The 17,753-nt window shown below is 58.4% G+C and overlaps 2 protein-coding genes across 2 annotated transcripts; both read right to left on the bottom strand.

The window, feature by feature from the left end:
- Positions 1-263: 263 nt before the first annotated feature.
- LOC139170051 (programmed cell death protein 4-like) lies at positions 264-4,424 on the bottom strand. The gene is made up of 11 exons (XM_070756770.1): positions 4,264-4,424; positions 3,754-4,042; positions 3,545-3,642; positions 3,234-3,347; positions 2,557-2,778; positions 2,368-2,465; positions 2,162-2,276; positions 1,692-1,799; positions 1,483-1,593; positions 1,258-1,397; positions 264-1,037 (listed from the first exon to the last, which is right to left on the bottom strand). The coding sequence occupies exons 1-11, from the start codon at positions 4,330-4,332 to the stop codon at positions 986-988; spliced, it is 1,416 nt and encodes a 471-aa protein (XP_070612871.1). The 5' UTR covers positions 4,333-4,424; the 3' UTR covers positions 264-985.
- An 856-nt stretch (positions 4,425-5,280) lies between these two features.
- Positions 5,281-11,593, bottom strand: CCDC142 (coiled-coil domain containing 142; the record flags this gene model as incomplete). The annotated part of the gene is made up of 10 exons (XM_070756712.1): positions 5,281-6,398; positions 7,420-7,628; positions 7,732-7,909; positions 8,162-8,276; positions 8,718-8,843; positions 9,005-9,162; positions 9,243-9,401; positions 9,516-9,602; positions 10,082-11,288; positions 11,534-11,593. Coding segments are annotated over 10 exons (2,562 nt in total), but the record flags the coding sequence as incomplete, so codon positions are not given.
- Positions 11,594-17,753: the final 6,160 nt, after the last annotated feature.

Genomic DNA, 17,753 nt, shown 5'->3' with positions numbered 1-17,753 from the left:
CTTGACCAGAGGGCTGGACCATGGGACTCCAGGGGTCCCTCAGGAGACCCCTGCTAGGACCTTATGTTCCAAATCTGGGGCTTCACAATTGAGGCTCCATGTGAAAAGGGGTTTTTCCTCTGAACCTGTTGAGCCGTTCCAGCCACATTCAATCTTGCACATGTGGGGGTGGTGTTTTCGTGAGCGCGATGCCCCTCTTCCTTCCAAAACCGAGCGGCCGAATAGCTGCCGTGTTTGCAGCAAGAGACGAGAGGCCTGAGCCCTTTTGAGTCAACCATTTATTTCAATTCCCCATCACCCGTCCCTGCCACCTTTGCCGGCAAGACCGTGAAGCAGTTTGGCACAATTCCCTCCCGCACGGATGTCCACTCGCTCAGCCGCTCTGCCGGCTGTGGGCAGCGCCAAGCAATAGCAGCAGCCGCTCCCCTTGAGCCCAGGCGGAACCAGCCCTGTGGCGCTCGGCTGCTCTCAGCCCTGGACCCAGCCAGCGCCCCCTCCCGCCTGCATCTATGGGTGGCCAGGGGGGGCTTCAAGGGGGTCCCAGGAACAGGAGGTTCTTTGGCTGCAGCTGGCCCCCTCCTCCGCAGGGCCTGGGAAGCCGCTGCACGAGGCAGGGACCCAAGCACCGCGAGGGAAGCCCCCCACCTCGGCCTTCCCAGCCTGGCTGCCCAGAAAAATCCACACGCACACACCCCCCCCCCACCGTGGCAGCTCCTGCTGGCCGGAGGCTTCCTGAGAGGCAGGGCAGCCACGCTGTGGGAGGAGAGGGCCGGTGGGGGGGGGCTTCCTCCTTCCCCTGCTTCCACACAACCCCCATTGGCCAGGCAGAGGGTCAGGGCGCCCCCAGGTCTCTCCTGCCCACTGGACATACTGCTTGGGGGGGAGATAGTGGGTGCTCAGCAAAGGTTTTGACTGGCAGGTCTGGCTGGGTTGAAGGCATTGCTGGGGGGGGACATGGGGGGGGGTGTTTGCTGAAAGCTTCCAGTTATTGCTTGATTTGGCCGCCGTCTCCTTCACTGACAAACCGCTTCCGGCCCCTGAGGAGGAGGAGGAGGAAGGGGAGGAAGAGGAGGGGGATCAGAGGACCATCAAGGGGGGGGGCTGCCTCTTGTGCCCTTCGAGGGGGAGGAACAGCCCTTAAAGGGGCACACCTGCACACCGCAGCCCAGGGAGCTCACAGATGGGGGGGGAGGATTTGGGGGAGGGGAGGCCCCCCTCCGCCCAGGCCCAAAGGGCTCCACGGGGCCTGGGACCTACCGGGCAGGGCAGGCCTCCCTCAGCTGCCGGGTGATGACCCCCTCCTCGAAGCAGAGCTCCACCATCCGCTCTAGGACGCTGTGGGCCAGGGGAACGTCCAGGCTGATGTCTCCGAGCTCATCGTAGACCCGCTGGAAGCCCTGGGAGGGACGAGAGGGGCTGGGTGCCGGCAGGGCTTCCCTGGGGGCGGCACCAAGGCTCGGCCGGGGCCCCTTTGGGCCTTACCCGGTTCATTTGATCCAGGGTCACCAGGCCCGTCTGCCACAACACCTTTAGCAGCTTCACCATCATGGCAACGGCCGTGTCCCCCGAAGACTCCATCACCATCACCACCGCCTGCCACCAGCACCGGGGAGGGGAAGCAAAGGGGGCCATGAGCCAAGAGTGGGCAAGGCAGGGATCCCCCAGGGGCCAGAGCCCCCGCCCCTCCTCACCTCGTAGACCAGCTCGTGGTGGAAGTGGGGCACCTCCAGCTGGCGCAGGCAGCGCTCGGCCTCCGAAACCTCCCCGGACAGCAGGTACTCCCGCAGCAGGAGGTTCATCTGGGGGGGGGGGGTTAGGGGCTGCAGCCCAGCCTGGAATCCCTCCCCCCCCCACTTCACAGCACCACACCCACCGCCCAGGGTGCCCCCTTCGCCCTGTGCCCCCTTCCCAGGCAGGGGGAGGCCCTTGTGCTTCAATGGGCCTGGCAACTGCCTGGACACTGGAATCGGCTTTTTCTCCTCCTCCTGCAGCTCTTTCCCTCAGCCCCCCCCCCCCGCCACGCCCCAAAGACTTTCCTCCGCTAGCCCCCCCATCTCCAACCCAGGGCCCAGCATCCAAGGGCCCCGCAAGAACCACAGGGGGGGGGGAAGGCAGGGGCTGAAGAAGGGCGGGCCAAGCGCCTCCACTTCCAGCTCTTCACCTCCTTGATCAGATGCTTGACCGGCCTCTGGCCACCCCCCACGCCCCACACATTGTCCAGCCGATTGACGTCTCGCTTGATGCGCAGGAGGACGGCCGCACGATCGAGGGCAGCCCTGCGGGAGGGAAGGAAAGGGCCGGGGTTAGCCCAGGGGGGTGGCTCCCCTCCCTCCCTCCCTCCCCCCCCTTGAGGGCCGGCCCTCTCACCTCGCCTGCTCGCAGTCCACCCGGCCCTTGTAGCGCTCGAGGAAGTCAAGAGGGAGCGCGTGGTCGGCCACAGCCCGGGCAATGAACTGACCCAGCATCTGCAGAGGGCGAGAGGAGGGGCCGCAGGGTCAGGGCCCCTGGGAGCCAGAAGAGGGGGGGCCTCCTCTCCCCCTCCCGGGCAGGGCTGACCTGCGGCGCCTCGGGTGTGTCCAGAATGAGGTCGGGCAGATCGTGCAGCATCCCGTCGAAGGCGGCCGCGATGTCCTCGGCGCTCAGCACCTTCCCCACCAGGTCCGAGAGCAGGCGGGAGGTGAGTTCGCGGTGGCTGGCCTTCCCTTCCAGGGAGAGGACTACGGCCAGCGAGGACACCGTGGCCCTGTGGCCCCCCAGGTTCAGGTTCCGAAGGAGCTCCTGACAAAGGGGGGGAGGGAGGGGCAGGTGAGGGGGGGGCCTCGCTGGGACCCTGGAGCCCAGGTCCTCCCCCCTCGGGGCTCCTGCCAGCAGCAGAGGTGCCCAGTGCAGAGTGTCCGAGCAGCATAGGAGTCAAAATTAATAAATAAAATAATAAAATAAATAATAAATAATAGCTGACCTCCAGGATGGCTGGGTGCCCGTGAGGGGAACCTGGCCTGGAAGGAGGGGCCTGAGCTCACCTCCCCCCTGCAGGCTCCCCCCTGTTTCTCCTTTGGACCCCTCGGCCGGCTTCCCAACCTCCTGTGTCTAGGGGCTGACCAGGGGACCCTCACTCCAGGGATCTCAAGCAGAGCTCCTTGGGCAGCCCAGCCCCTCCCTCCTGCAGGCTCCCTCTTGCAAGGGGGAGGGGGGAGGCTTCCTGGGGGGGGTGTTGTGCTCCTGCTGAGACTCACCACCACTTCCAGGGAGTCTCCGTGCTCAAAATACTCCAGCACCATCGGCTGCACCGTTTTCTGCAGCTCCCCCTCCTCCAGCTCAGGCACCACCGTGGCATAGACCGTCTTTCCCTGGAAAAGCCCCACGGCCCTTCAAGACCCTCTCCTGGGGCCTCTCCACTGCCTACCCCGACTTCAGCTGGGACCTCCGAGCGCCCCCCCCCCGCTCCATGAGACCCCCCCAAGGCAGGGCCTCCTGCAGACCGGCCGAGGGGAGGAGGCTCGGGGGGGGCGGAGGCCTTTCTGCCCCTCCCACCAGGCGGGGATACCTGGGCCGCCTCGTCGTAGTTGGGGTCCCGGGCGTCCGGCTCCTGGTAGCTGTAGACGAGTCCCGGGGCGCCCCAGACGCCTTTGCCCCCGGCCCCGCCTGCAGAGAGGGAGGGGGCGGTCAGGCCCGCAGCGCCCGGGCTCCGGGGTGGCTGGGGGCCGGAGGGGTCGTCCAGCCAAGGGAGGGGGGCGGGGGTGGGTTCCCGCCTACCTTTCTTGGGCAGCCCGCGGCCCTTGCCCATGCGGGACTTGCGGTCGTGGCCGCGGCCCTTGGGGCTGCCGGGCTCCGGCTCGGTCTCCCCCTTCTCGGGCGGGGCTTCCCGGGGGCCGTCGCGGGAGGAGGTCCGTCGCACCCGCCGCTTCCCCTTGGCCTTCAGCCGGGCCTCGTGCAGCGCCTTCTCCTGCAGGCTCCACGGAGGCCCCTCCTCGCCCTCCGGCCCCGCCAGCGCCTCCTCCCCCAGCGCCGCCTCCGCCTCCTCGACGCCCGCCACGTCCGGGACCTGCTTTGGGAGGGGGGGGAGAGAGAGAGAGGAGGGGGCGGTCAGGGGCCACTGCCGGTGGGGGGGAGGACGTGGGGGGGCGGGACCGCAGCCGGGAGGGGGCCGGGCGGGAGGGAGGGCGGCCAATGGCAGCGCCGCGGTGGGGAGCCGCCCCCGCTTGGAGGAGGCCCCTCGGGGGAGGGAGGGAAGGGAGGGAAGGAAGGGAGGGCCCGGGGACTTGCCGGCGGGAAGGGGCCGCGTTCGCCCCGCAGGAGCCCCCTGGAGCTGGCCGGGAGGGCCGAGGCCGACATGAGAGGCGCGCGCGGGAGAGAGACGGAGAGAGAGACCGCCGCGCTGCTCGCTTTCGCCGTCTGCCCCGCCGGAAGTAAGCCCGGAAGAGGCGGGGCTGAGGACGCCAAGGCTGCCGGGACTGGGAGTCCGTCCTGCGGGGGGGGCGGGGCTCGTGCTGTGGCTGGTCGGACCCGGAGCGGGTTGCGCCTGCGCGTCTTACCCAGCGCTGTGGGACAGGCTGCGTGGCCTCGGCCTCCTTCCGCCTCCAAAGAGCCGCGTCACAGGCTCACCCCCCCACCTCGACAGGCAACCCCGGGCCCCGCTTGAGGGCGTCTCGCTTCTCGCCCAGGCTGCTTCTTCGGTTCTTCAGGCAGAAAAGACTTTCGAAGAGCCCGCGGGGAAGCCTGGTGGGCAGCGCTGGAGACCCCGCTTCCCGGGCAGCCCCTGTCTCCGGGATGGTCCAGCTGCTGCAGCGCCCCCTTTCTTCGCAGGCCCACTCACCGGTCCCCCGCCCCGTTTCACCCGGAGGGAACTCGGGCAACAGCTGGGAAGAGCTGCCGGACGTGGGGCGAGGCTCGGGACCCCCGGAATCCCCCCTTTCTCTCAGAATGTGCCTTCAAGGGCCAAATACCTTCCAGAGTTTCCCTCTCCCTTAAAACCGGAGGACGCCCGGGGCTCTGGGGCTGGGCAGGTCAAGGCCCTTTGGGGGAGGGGGGCTCAGGCCGGTGGGCACCTTTGCTGGAGCAGCTCTCTCTGGCATCAGTGACATTCAGGAATTGTGTCAGGTTGACTCCCTTCACAATTGTAACCCGCGTCCTTCAGTGTCCGCAGGTTGCACCAACCCACAAACTAACCACAGTCTGACGCCGTAACAAAACCAAACCACAGGTGGCCCCGTGTGTCCCGAGAGAGAGAGAGAGAGAGAGAGAGAGAGACCATTCCAGGGAACAAACCACCTGGGGAAGCTGTGAGGTATATCAAAACCTTTATTTCTCCAGCCGTTCCTCTTCCACACGGAGTGACCGTAGAGACAACCGACCCCCCGAAGCTGTCGGGCCAGGAAGGGGCTTCCCTGGGTCCCGCTGAGCACTGGGACCCCTGCCTGGGCTGCCCCCGTCTTGCCTCCCCCGGCCAGCGCAGCAACCACGTGGAGACAAACGGGGGGGGGGGCCTAAAAGCGCCCCCCCCGGGGCTTTGTGGTGTCCGAGAGGTGAGAACTTTTGTTAAGGCCAAGACGTTGGGCAGTCAAACACCAAAAAGGACCTGAAGGGCCAGAGACACATGGCACACCCCTCCCGGTCCCTGCCTGAGGAGAGGAGACCTGGCCGTAGCATCTCTGCGTCTGTCCTGCAAGACAGGCTGGGCAGGTGGCGGAGGTGACCACCACCAGGCCTTTGCATCCCCTCCCCAAACACCCCAGGAAGCCTCCCAACTGCACTGGCCAGCACCCCAGTCCCAGGTGCCCCCTAAAGGAGAGCGGGTGACAGGGCCAAGAGGGTGGGGATCCTGCAGGACCAGCCCCTCACCTTCCTCTTCCCAGCAGAAAGCGACCCAGGGGCCAGACCAGCTGCCCCCCCCATGCTGTGCCCCAACGTGGCCCCCCTCCCTCGTGCTGCGCAATGCCTGGCGGGCACAAGGGGCCCTTCCAAAGGAGAGCAAGAGGCTGTGGCCGGTGGGTCTGCTCCTGTAGCATCATCAGGGGGGCCCAAGCAAGAAGGCCCTCGGTGGGGCTGGGCCCCCTCCCCACACCTCCAGCTCCAGCAGCTCAGAGGGAGTCCTGAAGGAGGGAGGGCTGCTGTCCATGTGGGGTCTGGGGCTGCCACTCAGGCCTCCGCAGGGTGGCTCAGGCAGGAGAGGGCCGGCATCCTCCAGGGCCGGGCTCCGTGCAGCCGCAGCGCCAGCCACTCCCGCTGGGCCAGGTTCAGGTAGGTCTCGGAGCTGGGGCCCCCTCCTGAGGCCCGGCTCAGCAAGTCTGCCGCCCAGCTGTCCAGCCCAGCTCGGCCCTGGACGGGCAGCCCCTCCAGGTGTTCCAGGTTGCTCAGGCTGCCCGGGCTGCCATGCCAGGACTGCCCCCCATCGCGGGAACCTGCAGTGGAGAGGGAGGAGGAAAGAAGGGGGGGGCTCAGCTCAGTGGCAGCAGGACAAAGCAAGGCAGCCAGCCGCGGCAAGGACCCCGGGCAGAATGGAGGGGTGGCCACCAAGAGCGCCTGCCCTGGGGCCCTTTGCCTCGGGACCACAGGGCAATGGGCAGAGCCTTGGTGGTGCAGGGGTTAGAGTGCAGCACTGCAGGCTACTTCTGCTGATCACCGCAGTTCAAATCTCCCCACCGGCTCCAGGTGGCCTCGGCCTTCCCTCCTTCCCAGGGGGGTCAAATGAGGACCCAGATTGTGGGGGGCAAGAGCTAGAGGGCTGTCAAAGTCGGCGTTCTCTAGAGCAATGATTCCCAACCTTGGAGGCTTGCGGATAATTTGGACTTCTGCTCCCAGAATCTGGGAGTTGGGGTCCGGATGTCTTCGGGTTGCCGGGGTTGGGAAACACTGCTCTAGACAATGTCGCTTGGCGGGGCCCAGGGGAGGAGCCTTCTCTGTGGTGGCCCCGGCCATCAGCTGCCCCCGGAGATTTGCGCAGCCCCCCCACCTCCTCACCTTCTGTAAGAGTTTCAAGACTCATTTATGTCGCCCAAGTTGGGGCTATTAGACTTCTGCCCCCTGGGCCAATCAAAGTTATGCGAGCTAGTGGACTGAATGGGTCTGAGTGTTTTGAGGGTCTTTGGGTTTTTCGGTTGTTAGTTATTAATTGGATTCAGGACGTTATGTATTGTGATTTCATATGTTTGTAAGCCTCCTGAGTCCTCGGAGAGAGATGGCATAAAAGTCCAATCAATCAATCAATCAAAGTCTAAATGCTATTGCTACTCTCCAGCCCTGCCCGGCCTCCTGAGCTAGGACCCTCCTGGGGCTCCCCATGCCCACCCTCGGCCACTCCCCTCTGGCCAGTCCAAGTGCCCCCCCCCCCCCACGAGGATGAGAGGGCAGGGAACCTGCCACCCTCCTGTGGCTCCACCTCCCCCCCACAGACACGCACCCACAGTCGGGGGGGGCACTCACAGCACTTATGCAGGGCCCCCCAGGGGCGTGAGTACAAGGCGCACTTGCTGGGCTGCTGGAGGAGGCAGGCAACGGCGTTGTCCACTTCTTGGAAGGCCCAAAGGGAGAGGACAAGACGCTTCACCTCGGGGGGCAGCCCGTGCTCCTCCGACTGCAAGGCCTCGCGCACCAGATCGAAGTCCCGCTTCAGCTGCAGGGCTCCCTGGAGGCTGGAGGGGTCAATTGGCAAAGGGTGCCTGAAGGCTGGGAACCCCTGCCCCCCCCGTCCAGCCAAAGGCCCCCCCCCGCCCCCACCCCGCCAGGCCAACTCACCTGAACCTGACCTTCTGGGCCAGAATGTGCTCCATCCAGACCTCCAAGAAGGCTGTGGTGGCCTGGCTGAGGACCAGGGCCTGGGAATCCTGGGACAGCCCCTGGACGCCTTGCAAGACCGGCGCTAGGACAGCCTGGGCAGCAGCCTGGGCATACTCGCTGGCCGCAGAGGGAGGCTCTGCAGAGGGAGGGAGGGAGGGCACAGTCAGAGGCCGGCAGTGTCTCCCGCCCCTCTTCAGCACACTGCCCCCCCCCTCCACCCGGCCGCCTGGGGTGGTCTGCCATTCCCCTCCGCGCCCCCCCCCCCCCCCGCTCTTTGAAGGGAGGGGTACGGGGCTGGTTGGGCAGAACCTGAATGGTCCACCGGTGCCCGGCCTTGCAAAGGGAGCCCCCCCACCCCCGTCCTCTGACCCCTTCCGTTCACTCCTACCTGCCTGGAGGGCGAGGCGCCAGTATTTGCCCAGAGGCATGGCCTGTCCGAAGACCTCTGCGGAGACGCGCCTGACGCCCACACAGAACGAGGCCAACGCCTCCTGCTCAAAAAGCTATGGGTGAGAAAGGGGGGGGGGTCTGTGACTCTGGCCTGCCCCACTCGTGCCCCTCCCCAGGCCCCCCCCCATGGCAGGAGCCCAAAGGGCCCTTTCGGTCTCTTCCGTCTGACTGCCTTCCACTGCCTCTGCTCCGCAGCCAGACCGCTCTTCTGGAAACAGATGACCCCCACTGTTCTACATCAAAATCCCCAGCTACAGGAGCTGGCCTGACGCCAACCACCGCAGAGAGGACGAGAGGAAGCAACCTGCCAAAACAGCGGAGACCTCAGGCAACAGAGGCCAGGGCTGACTTCCAAGCACCCTCATCGTGGGCCTGCTGGTCCCTGCACACGAGGGGGGCATCGCCTAACCTTCCCAGACTCTCCAACAGCCCCGGCAGGAGGCTTGTCCAGCGGCCTTCCTGAGCCACAGGCCCCTCCGAGGCCCCAGGCTTACCTGGATGCTGGCGGCTGCCGACTGGACTTGCAGGCCCAGCTCCCGCTCCCAGTGAGAGGCCCGAGGGTTCTCCAAGCAGGCCCTGCTCACCAGCACCAGCATCTTCCCGGATCCGGTTTTCAGCAGCTGCAAGCGAAAAGCTTCTGTCCTTGCAGGTTGCGGGCGGCCCCCTTCCTCCCGGCCCCCAGACACACACCCCTTCTCCAGGGACGCTTGCCAGGCCCGTCAACAAGCCCTCCCCGTGGAAGGACAGGGGCCCGGCAGGCCAGGAGGGCTCAGCTCCTCACCTGCAGGTCCCCCTGGGCCACGAGCAGGAACGGGCCGAGGGACCAGGCGGCCAGGTGCTGGCAGGCTCTGCTCAGGGTCCAGTAGGAGCAGGCGTGGCAGGTAGCCACCACCAGGGGAAGCAGGCGCAGGGGGAGGCCGGCAGGGGCCAGGCACTGCCCTGTGGAAGGGAAACAGCTCAGCCGGCCAAACGCTTCCCTGCCCCCAGCCCCAAGGCCCAGGCCACACGAAAAAACCCACCTGGGCCCCCCTGGAGAGGCTGCGTCCCCAGGCGTCTCAAGCGGGAGGTCAGCAGCCCGAGGAGGCTCTGCAACTCCTGCCCCGTCCGGCTGCAGGCCCCAGGGGTGGGCTTGGCCACGCATCGGTCCACCAGGCTGGCGCCCAGAGTGCGGCAGAACCCTGCGCAGAGAACGCGGTTCCCCCTGAAGGCTCCCAGGCAGGATGGGGAACCGGCCCAACCTCAGCTCCCCCCCCAACCCAGGCTGCCCTCAGTCCCCGGGGGGGGGGCCCTACCTACGTCCCACTGCCCCACGGCATCACGCTCCAGCAGGCCCAGGGCCCCGTCTCTAAGCGCCTCCACAGCCTCCGCAGGTAGGGCAGCTGGGGGGCAGAAACAGAGGTTCACAGGGCTATAGGTCTGGCAGGGGGCAAAGCTTTTACTCTCCCCCCCCCTTTGGGAAAGAGGACGGAGACCCCCCCCCCCTTGGCATTGGGGAGGTTGGGGTGGGAGGTCTGAGGTCCACCAACAGACACAGCTGGGCTCCGTTCCCGGAAAGCCCCAAATGGAGGGTGGGCAGAGAAGGAGCCCCCTCTCCTCCAGTCGCCCCTGCTGGGGCCGAGGTGGCCGGGAAGTGTTTGGGGTGTCGTGCTGGGCATGGCCAAAATCCACTCGGGAAGAAAATCACTGGCCAGAAAGGGGGAACCCCCACTGCCCCCGCGACACTTTTGACCCTGTCTGGACTCCGGGAGCCCCAGCCGTCCCCTGGATGGGGCAGAAGACCTCAGGTGGGTGGGACCTCAGAGGGGCCCCAAGGAGGCATCGCAAGACCCTGCGGCCCCCTCCCCCGTGCCCGGCTTACCTTGTTCGAGAGCGTCCGTCACCCGCTGACCCAGGGCAGCCCCAGCTCCCCCCGGAGACTGAGCCTGGAGCGCTTGGAGCTGCAGCCAGGAGGCCGACGCTGCTTTCCAGAAGAGGGGCCTGTACTCGGTGCAGAGCATGGCAGCTGCTTGGGCGAGGGAGGCCTCCGGCCCATCGGAAGGCTCCCAGCTGGGCAGAGGGGTGGGGGCCAGGCCCTGAGCCGCAGGGGGGCCTGCTTGGGGGTGGCCCCACTTGGGCCGGTGCAGGAGGCGATGTCTTGGGCCGCCAGTGGAGGCAAGCAGTCCTGGCAGCAGCGCTGCGATTGCCTCCTCCTCCTCTTGGTACAAGGCCCATAGGAGGCCAGGGAGGCCGTCAGCCGGCCCAGAAGGGTCACCGCCGGCTGTGGGTCTTCCCTCACTGGTCCCGGCCTGCCGCCACGGGAGCCCCTGGGAGAGTCTCTGGCCAGCCAGACGCCCCCTTTCAGCAGCTAGGATGGCCAGCACCCTCTCTGCCGAGAAGGCCTGCTGCGCCCGACGTTGCCCTGGGGCCTCCGCGCTGCCCCACTCGCTCAGCGCCTGGTTGTAGCTCTCCAGGGCGCGGAAGGCCTCCCAGAGCGGGGCTGGGGGCCCGGGGGCCAAGCGCTGCAGCAGGGCCTCCAAGCCTCTCTCCAGCAGGCACAGGGCCTGCAGCGCCAGCAGTTGCAGGGAGCCCTTCATGCGCCGCAACGCCTCCGCCTGGCCCAGCAGCAGGGGCCGCAGCCGGGGGTCCCTGCGCAGGTGACACTGCAGGCAGCCCCAGTGGGAGGCGTGCCCCCGCAGCTCCTGGCAGAGAGACCGCAGCAGCAGCAGCAGGGGGGCCCCCCCATCCTCAGTGCTCGGACGGCCCTCGGCCTCCATCAGGCGGCGCACAAAGTCAGAAGCCGCTTTCAGGCGCAGGCAGTAGTGGCGAGCCAGGCGCAAGCTGTGTTGGTGCTGCAGCAGGGCCTCCACTGCCTGCCGCTGACGGGTCCCGCGGCTGCCCCCGGCCCAGTGGGAGAAGGCGGCCCTGGTGGGGGTCCCGGGGAGGCTGGGGGGGCGCCGGCAGCTCTTGGTGGTCTCCCCCTCCTCCCCCCTCCGCCTGGGCCAGGAGCACGGGAGGGCGGGTGGGGGGAGGCTCCTCCTGGGCTCCAGGGACAGGCCCGGCCCTCTCTGCCCACGAAGCGGCGGGCCCTGTGGGGAGAACGGGGGGGGGGGCGCTCAGAGCCCCTCCTGCCTTCCTCGGCCCCTCCCCCGCCACAAAAGGGCCGCGTTCAAGACCCCTCCCCCACGCCGTCCAGGAAACCCCCCTCGGGCCCCGCCACCGGCTTCTGCAGGGAGGGCCTCCCGCACGAGCAGCCCCGGGCCTGGGTGAGCCCCGCCGAGAGCAGCCCCCCCGCCCCCCCGGGCCTCTGATGCAAAGGGGGCGGGGCGCCTACCGGGCTCCATGGCGCGGCGTCCTCTTCCGCGGGGCCGTTGCCGGGCGGGGCGAGCGGGGGTCACGGGGCGGGGCGTGCGGGGGTCACGGGGCGGGGCTGGCGGGGGCGCCTTTCCCGGAGGGGGCGGGGCTTCGGCGTCTGCCAGCCTTTTCCTCCTGCCCCCATTCAGCTGCCGGTCCCCGCGCTCCCCTGAGGCGTCGAGGCTGCCGGCTGTGTCGAGCCCGCGGCGTCCTCCCGGTTCCCCCCAGCGCCCCCAGCCCCCTTTCCCTCTCAGCCGCTTCAGGTGCCCGTCTGGCGGTGGTCCTGCGGCTGAGACCCGCCTTGAGGATGTGAGCCGGAGCCCCCGAAGCCCCTCCGCCCCCCCCCTCCGTCTTGGGTGACCTCTCCGCCCGTGGAGTGCAGGAGGACTAATTCTCTTCTCACTGTGGATTGCTTTTGTTCGTTGCGAAGCCGTATCTGACCCCTCACAGTCCCAGAGTCCATTGAAGCCCAGGCCTCATTCTCATTTGTCCCCTTCTCCTTTTGCCCTCCCTCCATTGTTCCCAGCATTAGAATAGAATAGGATTTTTATTGGCCAAGTGTGATTGGACCCACAAGGAATTTTTTCTTGGTGCAGATGCTCTTGGTGAACATAAGAGAAAAAGAGACATTTGTCAAGACTCATGTGGTACAACACTTAATGATGGTCATAGGGGTCAAGGAAGCAATGAAGAAACAATATTAATAAAAATCTTAGGATACAAGCAACAAGTGACAGTCATACAGTCAACATGGGAGGAAATGGGTGAAAGGAATGATGAGAAAAACTAGTAGAAATAGAAGTGCAGATTTAGTAAAAAGTTTGACAGTGTTAAGGGAATTATTTGTTTAGCAGAGTTATGGCGTTTGGGAAAAAACTCCTCTTGTGTCTAGTTGTCTTGGTGTGCAGGGCTCTGTAGCTACGTTTTGAGGATAGGAGTTGAAACAGTTTGTGTCCAGGATGCGAGGGGTCAATCAATATTTTCCCCGCCCTCTTTTTGACTTGTGCAGTCTACAGGTCCTCAAGGGAAGGCAGGTGGGCAGCCATTGCTTTTTCTGCAGTTCTGATTCTGCTCTCTTCTCTAGTGAGTCCTTCCTTCTCATTTGGTGCCCAATGGATTTGAGTTTCATCTTCAAGATCCGGCCTTCTAGAGAGCAGTCAGGGTTGATCTCCTGCAGGACTGACCAGTCGGATGGCCCTGCAGTCCAAGAGACTCACAGACGTCTTCTCCAGCACCAGAGTTCAAGGGCCTCTATTCTTTGGCGCTCAGCCTTCCTTATGGTCCAAATTTCACAGCCATCCATTGCAACTGGGAAAACCATAGCCTTGACCATACGCACCTTTGTTAGCAGGGGGATGTCTCTGCTTTTTAGTCCAGATTTGTCGTACTTTCCTCCCCAGGAGTACGCATTTTTTAAATTCCTTGCCTGCAATCCCCATCTGCAGTGATTTTGGAGCCCAGGAAAATGAAATGTCACTACCTCCATCTCTTCCCCATCTATTTCCTGGGAATTGAGAGGAGCAGATACTATTATAGGTTAGTATGTTTTTATGACTGTTTGGCATAGGAATATTGTACTATGTTGTGTGTTTTAATTTTATGTATGGTGTAACTATAAACTGACTCAATTGGAGTAGTGTGATTAACAAGGTTTTAGTCCCATTGCAATATAAGCTCAAAATAATAAATATATTTGTCTACTAAAACGCGCACAGCCCGTGTGGTGTAGTGGTTGAGGCACCTGGCTAGAAACCTGAGTGCCTGACTTTTACTCCCGCCACCTCAGTCCCAGCTGGGTGGCCTTGAGCTAGTCACTCCCTCCTGCTGTAGGACGTGACAAACACGATAAATGCAGTAATCTGTACAATAACAAAACAATTTTCAATGAGCAACGATTTTTGTTCTCAGCATTTTTCAGAGTAGCCAGAAACAACAAAGCAGGATACTAACTTCCCAGACAGATGTTACAAGAAATAAACATTTGTCTTAAGAGTTAAAAGAGAGGCCGCCAGTCCAAACAGTTTCGGCCTTGTTCTTCATCCAATCTTCTGCTCCAATGAAGCAGAAAGATTTCAAAGAAACAAAAGACAAGAAACAATGGATGGAGACTGAGGTAGGAGAAGCAACCTGGAATTAAGGAGAAACTTCCTAACAGGGAGGACAATGAACCAGTGGAACAGCTTGCCACCAGAAGCGGTAGGTGCTCCATCACCGGAGGTTTTTAACAAGAGACTCCACAGTCACCTCTTTGAAATACTTTGATTTTATTTTATTATTGATTTTGCCCAATACACAATGAGGGTTTTTAGTGGGTGTATGTGTGTGTGTGTGTGTGTGTGTGTGTGTGTATATATATATATATATATATATTATATATATATATATATATATATTTTTTTCCGTAAATTTTCACGGGTATATGTGTGTAGATTGTTCTGAGTTCGGGTTTTGCCCTGTGTAATGTTTTGCATGTCTATGCGACGTTTCGGTGAAATCACATTCACCATCTTCAGGCTGGAGTTCCAATCTTTGTGTTGTTGTAAATGGAATATTAGCAAACTGACATTTCTTCCTAGCATGTAGTGTGGGGGTGGAGATTTGCTTTGAATGTAGCAAATAGATTGGGTGACTATGCTTCAGTGATCTGATTGGTTGGTGTAATCATAGTTATTAGAAGGAATGATATGAAGATTTTATGAAGTTTTTTGTTTAAGGCTGATTTCCAAATATAAAATTCTAAAATCATAATAATTAGAAGGATTGACATGTTGATTATTATGAAGTGTTTATTTTGTTTAAGGCTGGTTTCCAAATCTCTGGCAGGCGGGAGGTATCATCTCTTTTATTTAAACAAAGGGGTCTCCTCTCAATTTCGATAGCTTCTAGAGAGATTCTTTTATATAAATTCTCTGTTTTGTGGAGTAATTTAGTTTTTTCAAAGTCAATTTCGTGCCCTGTTTTTTTAATGTGCTGGACAAGGGAGGAGGTCTTTTCTTGTTTTTTGACTGCATTCACATGTTCTGCTATGCGTTGGCTCACTCTTCGGTTAGTTTGTCCAATGTATGTGGCTGCACATGTTTTGCAAGGGATTTCATAGATTCCTTGGTATTCCAATTGGATTTTATCTTTGGGGCTCCTTAGGATATTAGATATTTTTTGGTTAGTGCAAAATGAGGTTTTGATGTTATGTTTGTGCAGAATTTTACTAATTTTATCCGTGGTGCCTTTGATGTAAGGAAGGATGGTGGTGCCATCCCAGCCCTCCACAACAACTTATGACCAAAACAGTACATAACATATCAGACAAGATACTCACCACTACAGAAACCAATATTCTTTCAAAAGGATTTAATTTTGCAATAACTCCAAGACGCATACCAACTGAAAACATCATATGTGGAATTGAAACAACTTTAAATAAAATCAACCCAGATACTGCTAACAAAATCAGACTTAAAGTCACTAATATTCTCTGCTCTAGTAAACCTCCTAAAAGCAACATACAGCAGGAAGAAAGAGATGCTCTTATCAATCTGAAGAAAAACCAGGAAATAATAATCCTCCCAGCCGATAAAGGAAACTCCACTATAGTAATGAACACAGCAGAATACAAAGAAAAAATGACAAATCTACTACAAAACCCGGCCTACAAACTCCTAAGCACAGATCCTACCACCTACCTAGAAAAAACCACCAAATCTAAAATCAAGGCCTCTCCCATCAGCGAAGAAATCCAGCAAAAAATCATCCCCAGAGAAAAATCTTCCATATGTCCAAAACTCTATGGCCTTCCAAAAATACACAAAGAAGGAATACCTCTCAGACCAATAGTCAGTTCTATAGGCTCCCCTCTACAAAACCTTGCCAAATTTTTAGCCAAATACCTTCAACCATATACAGAAACTATTACCTCATATGTTCAAAATTCATTCCACTTTATACAAATAATTAAAAAACAAAACCTACAACCCGATGACCTACTTGTAAGTTTCGATGTCGTGTCCCTGTTCACACAAATACCTATTAAAGAAGCCTTGACAGCTATCCAGGACAAACACAAACCCCCCAAATATATCCTAGACCTTACCAATCACTGCCTGACCAATACATACTTCATCTATAATGAACAAAGATATAAACAGATAGAGGGAGCCCCCATGGGATCACCTCTATCACCTGTCATAGCCAACCTCTATATGGAATATTTCGAAAATAATGCTTTAGAGCAAGCCAAATACAAACCCAAACTTTGGCTGAGATATGTTGATGATACCTTTGTAATTTGGCCACATGGTAAAGAAAAACTAGACAATTTCCTCACACATCTCAACAGCCTACACCCCAAAATACATTTTACTATGGAAACAGAAATCAATGATCAACTTCCCTTTCTAGATGTACTGGTCTATAAAAAACCCAATGGCAGCCTAGGACATACTATCTACCAAAAGAAAACCCATACCAACCGTTATCTAAATGCACACTCACACCACCACCCCGCACAAATCACCTCAGTGGCCAAAACTCTCATCACCAGAACCAAATGCTTAGCTGACCATGAGCACTTAAAAACTGAATTGAACAAACTCAAAGATGTACTAATTTCTAATGGATTCAAAGAGAAAACAATAACAAACCTAATCAATAAAAGACACCCCCCAAAAAACAAGATCAAGAACAGGACAATGGCACCACCATCCTTCCTTACATCAAAGGCACCACGGATAAAATTAGTAAAATTCTGCACAAACATAACATCAAAACCTCATTTTGCACTAACCAAAAAATATCTAATATCCTAAGGAGCCCCAAAGATAAAATCCAATTGGAATACCAAGGAATCTATGAAATCCCTTGCAAAACATGTGCAGCCACATACATTGGACAAACTAACCGAAGAGTGAGCCAACGCATAGCAGAACATGTGAATGCAGTCAAAAAACAAGAAAAGACCTCCTCCCTTGTCCAGCACATTAAAAAAACAGGGCACGAAATTGACTTTGAAAAAACTAAATTACTCCACAAAACAGAGAATTTATATAAAAGAATCTCTCTAGAAGCTATCGAAATTGAGAGGAGACCCCTTTGTTTAAATAAAAGAGATGATACCTCCCGCCTGCCAGAGATTTGGAAACCAGCCTTAAACAAAATAAACACTTCATAATAATCAACATGTCAATCCTTCTAATTATTATGATTTTAGAATTTTATATTTGGAAATCAGCCTTAAACAAAAAACTTCATAAAATCTTCATGTCATTCCTTCTAATAACTATGATTACACCAACCAATCAGATCACTGAAGCATAGTCACCCAATCTATTTGCTACATACAAAGCAAATCTCCACCCCCACACTACATGCTAGGAAGAAATGTCAGTTTGCTAATATTCCATTTACAACAACACAAAGATTGGAACTCCAGCCTGAAGATGGTGAATGTGATTTCACCGAAACGTCGCATAGACATGCAAAACATTACACAGGGCAAAACCCGAACTCAGAACAATCTACATATATATATATATATATATATATATATGTATGTATGTATGTATGTATGTATGTATGTATGTGTGTATATATATATATATATATATATATATATATATATATATAACAATACATATATATATATATAACAATACATATATATATAACAATACATATATATATATAACAATCTACATATATATATATATATACAGTATATATATATATGTTTTCGTAGATTTTATACATATATATATATATATATACACACACACACACACACACACAGTAAAATACATAATGAAGGTTATAGAGGAGATACTCATAGTAAAATATATCTATGAAAGAATAGAAGAAGATATATAGGAATAGAAGAAATGAAAAGTCTCTGATTGAAATACAGTATACCCTCATTTACACACACACAAAAAGTGGGGAGACCCCAAACCAAAAGCCACCGTGCAGAATGCGCCTCTATACAAGGCCGCCCTGGTAGCCTCCCCCCCTTCCTGGGTCCAGGCAAACCTCCGCCCCCCCAGGCCACAAGGCCCCCAGCAGCCTCACTGGGCTGGCACTGAGGGCCGAGGGCGGCGGTGCCTGTCCAGGAGGCCCTTCCGCTCCCCGCAGGAGAAAATCCGGGGCTGACGGTCCCTCCGCCCGCCCCCGGAAGCTCTCTTCCTCCAGGCTGAAGCGACCCCCCCACCCAG

Source organism: Erythrolamprus reginae, chromosome 7, assembly GCF_031021105.1.
Source record: "Erythrolamprus reginae isolate rEryReg1 chromosome 7, rEryReg1.hap1, whole genome shotgun sequence".
Taxonomy (NCBI): domain Eukaryota; kingdom Metazoa; phylum Chordata; class Lepidosauria; order Squamata; family Dipsadidae; genus Erythrolamprus; species Erythrolamprus reginae.
This window is presented reverse-complemented; position numbering and strand designations above follow the sequence as displayed.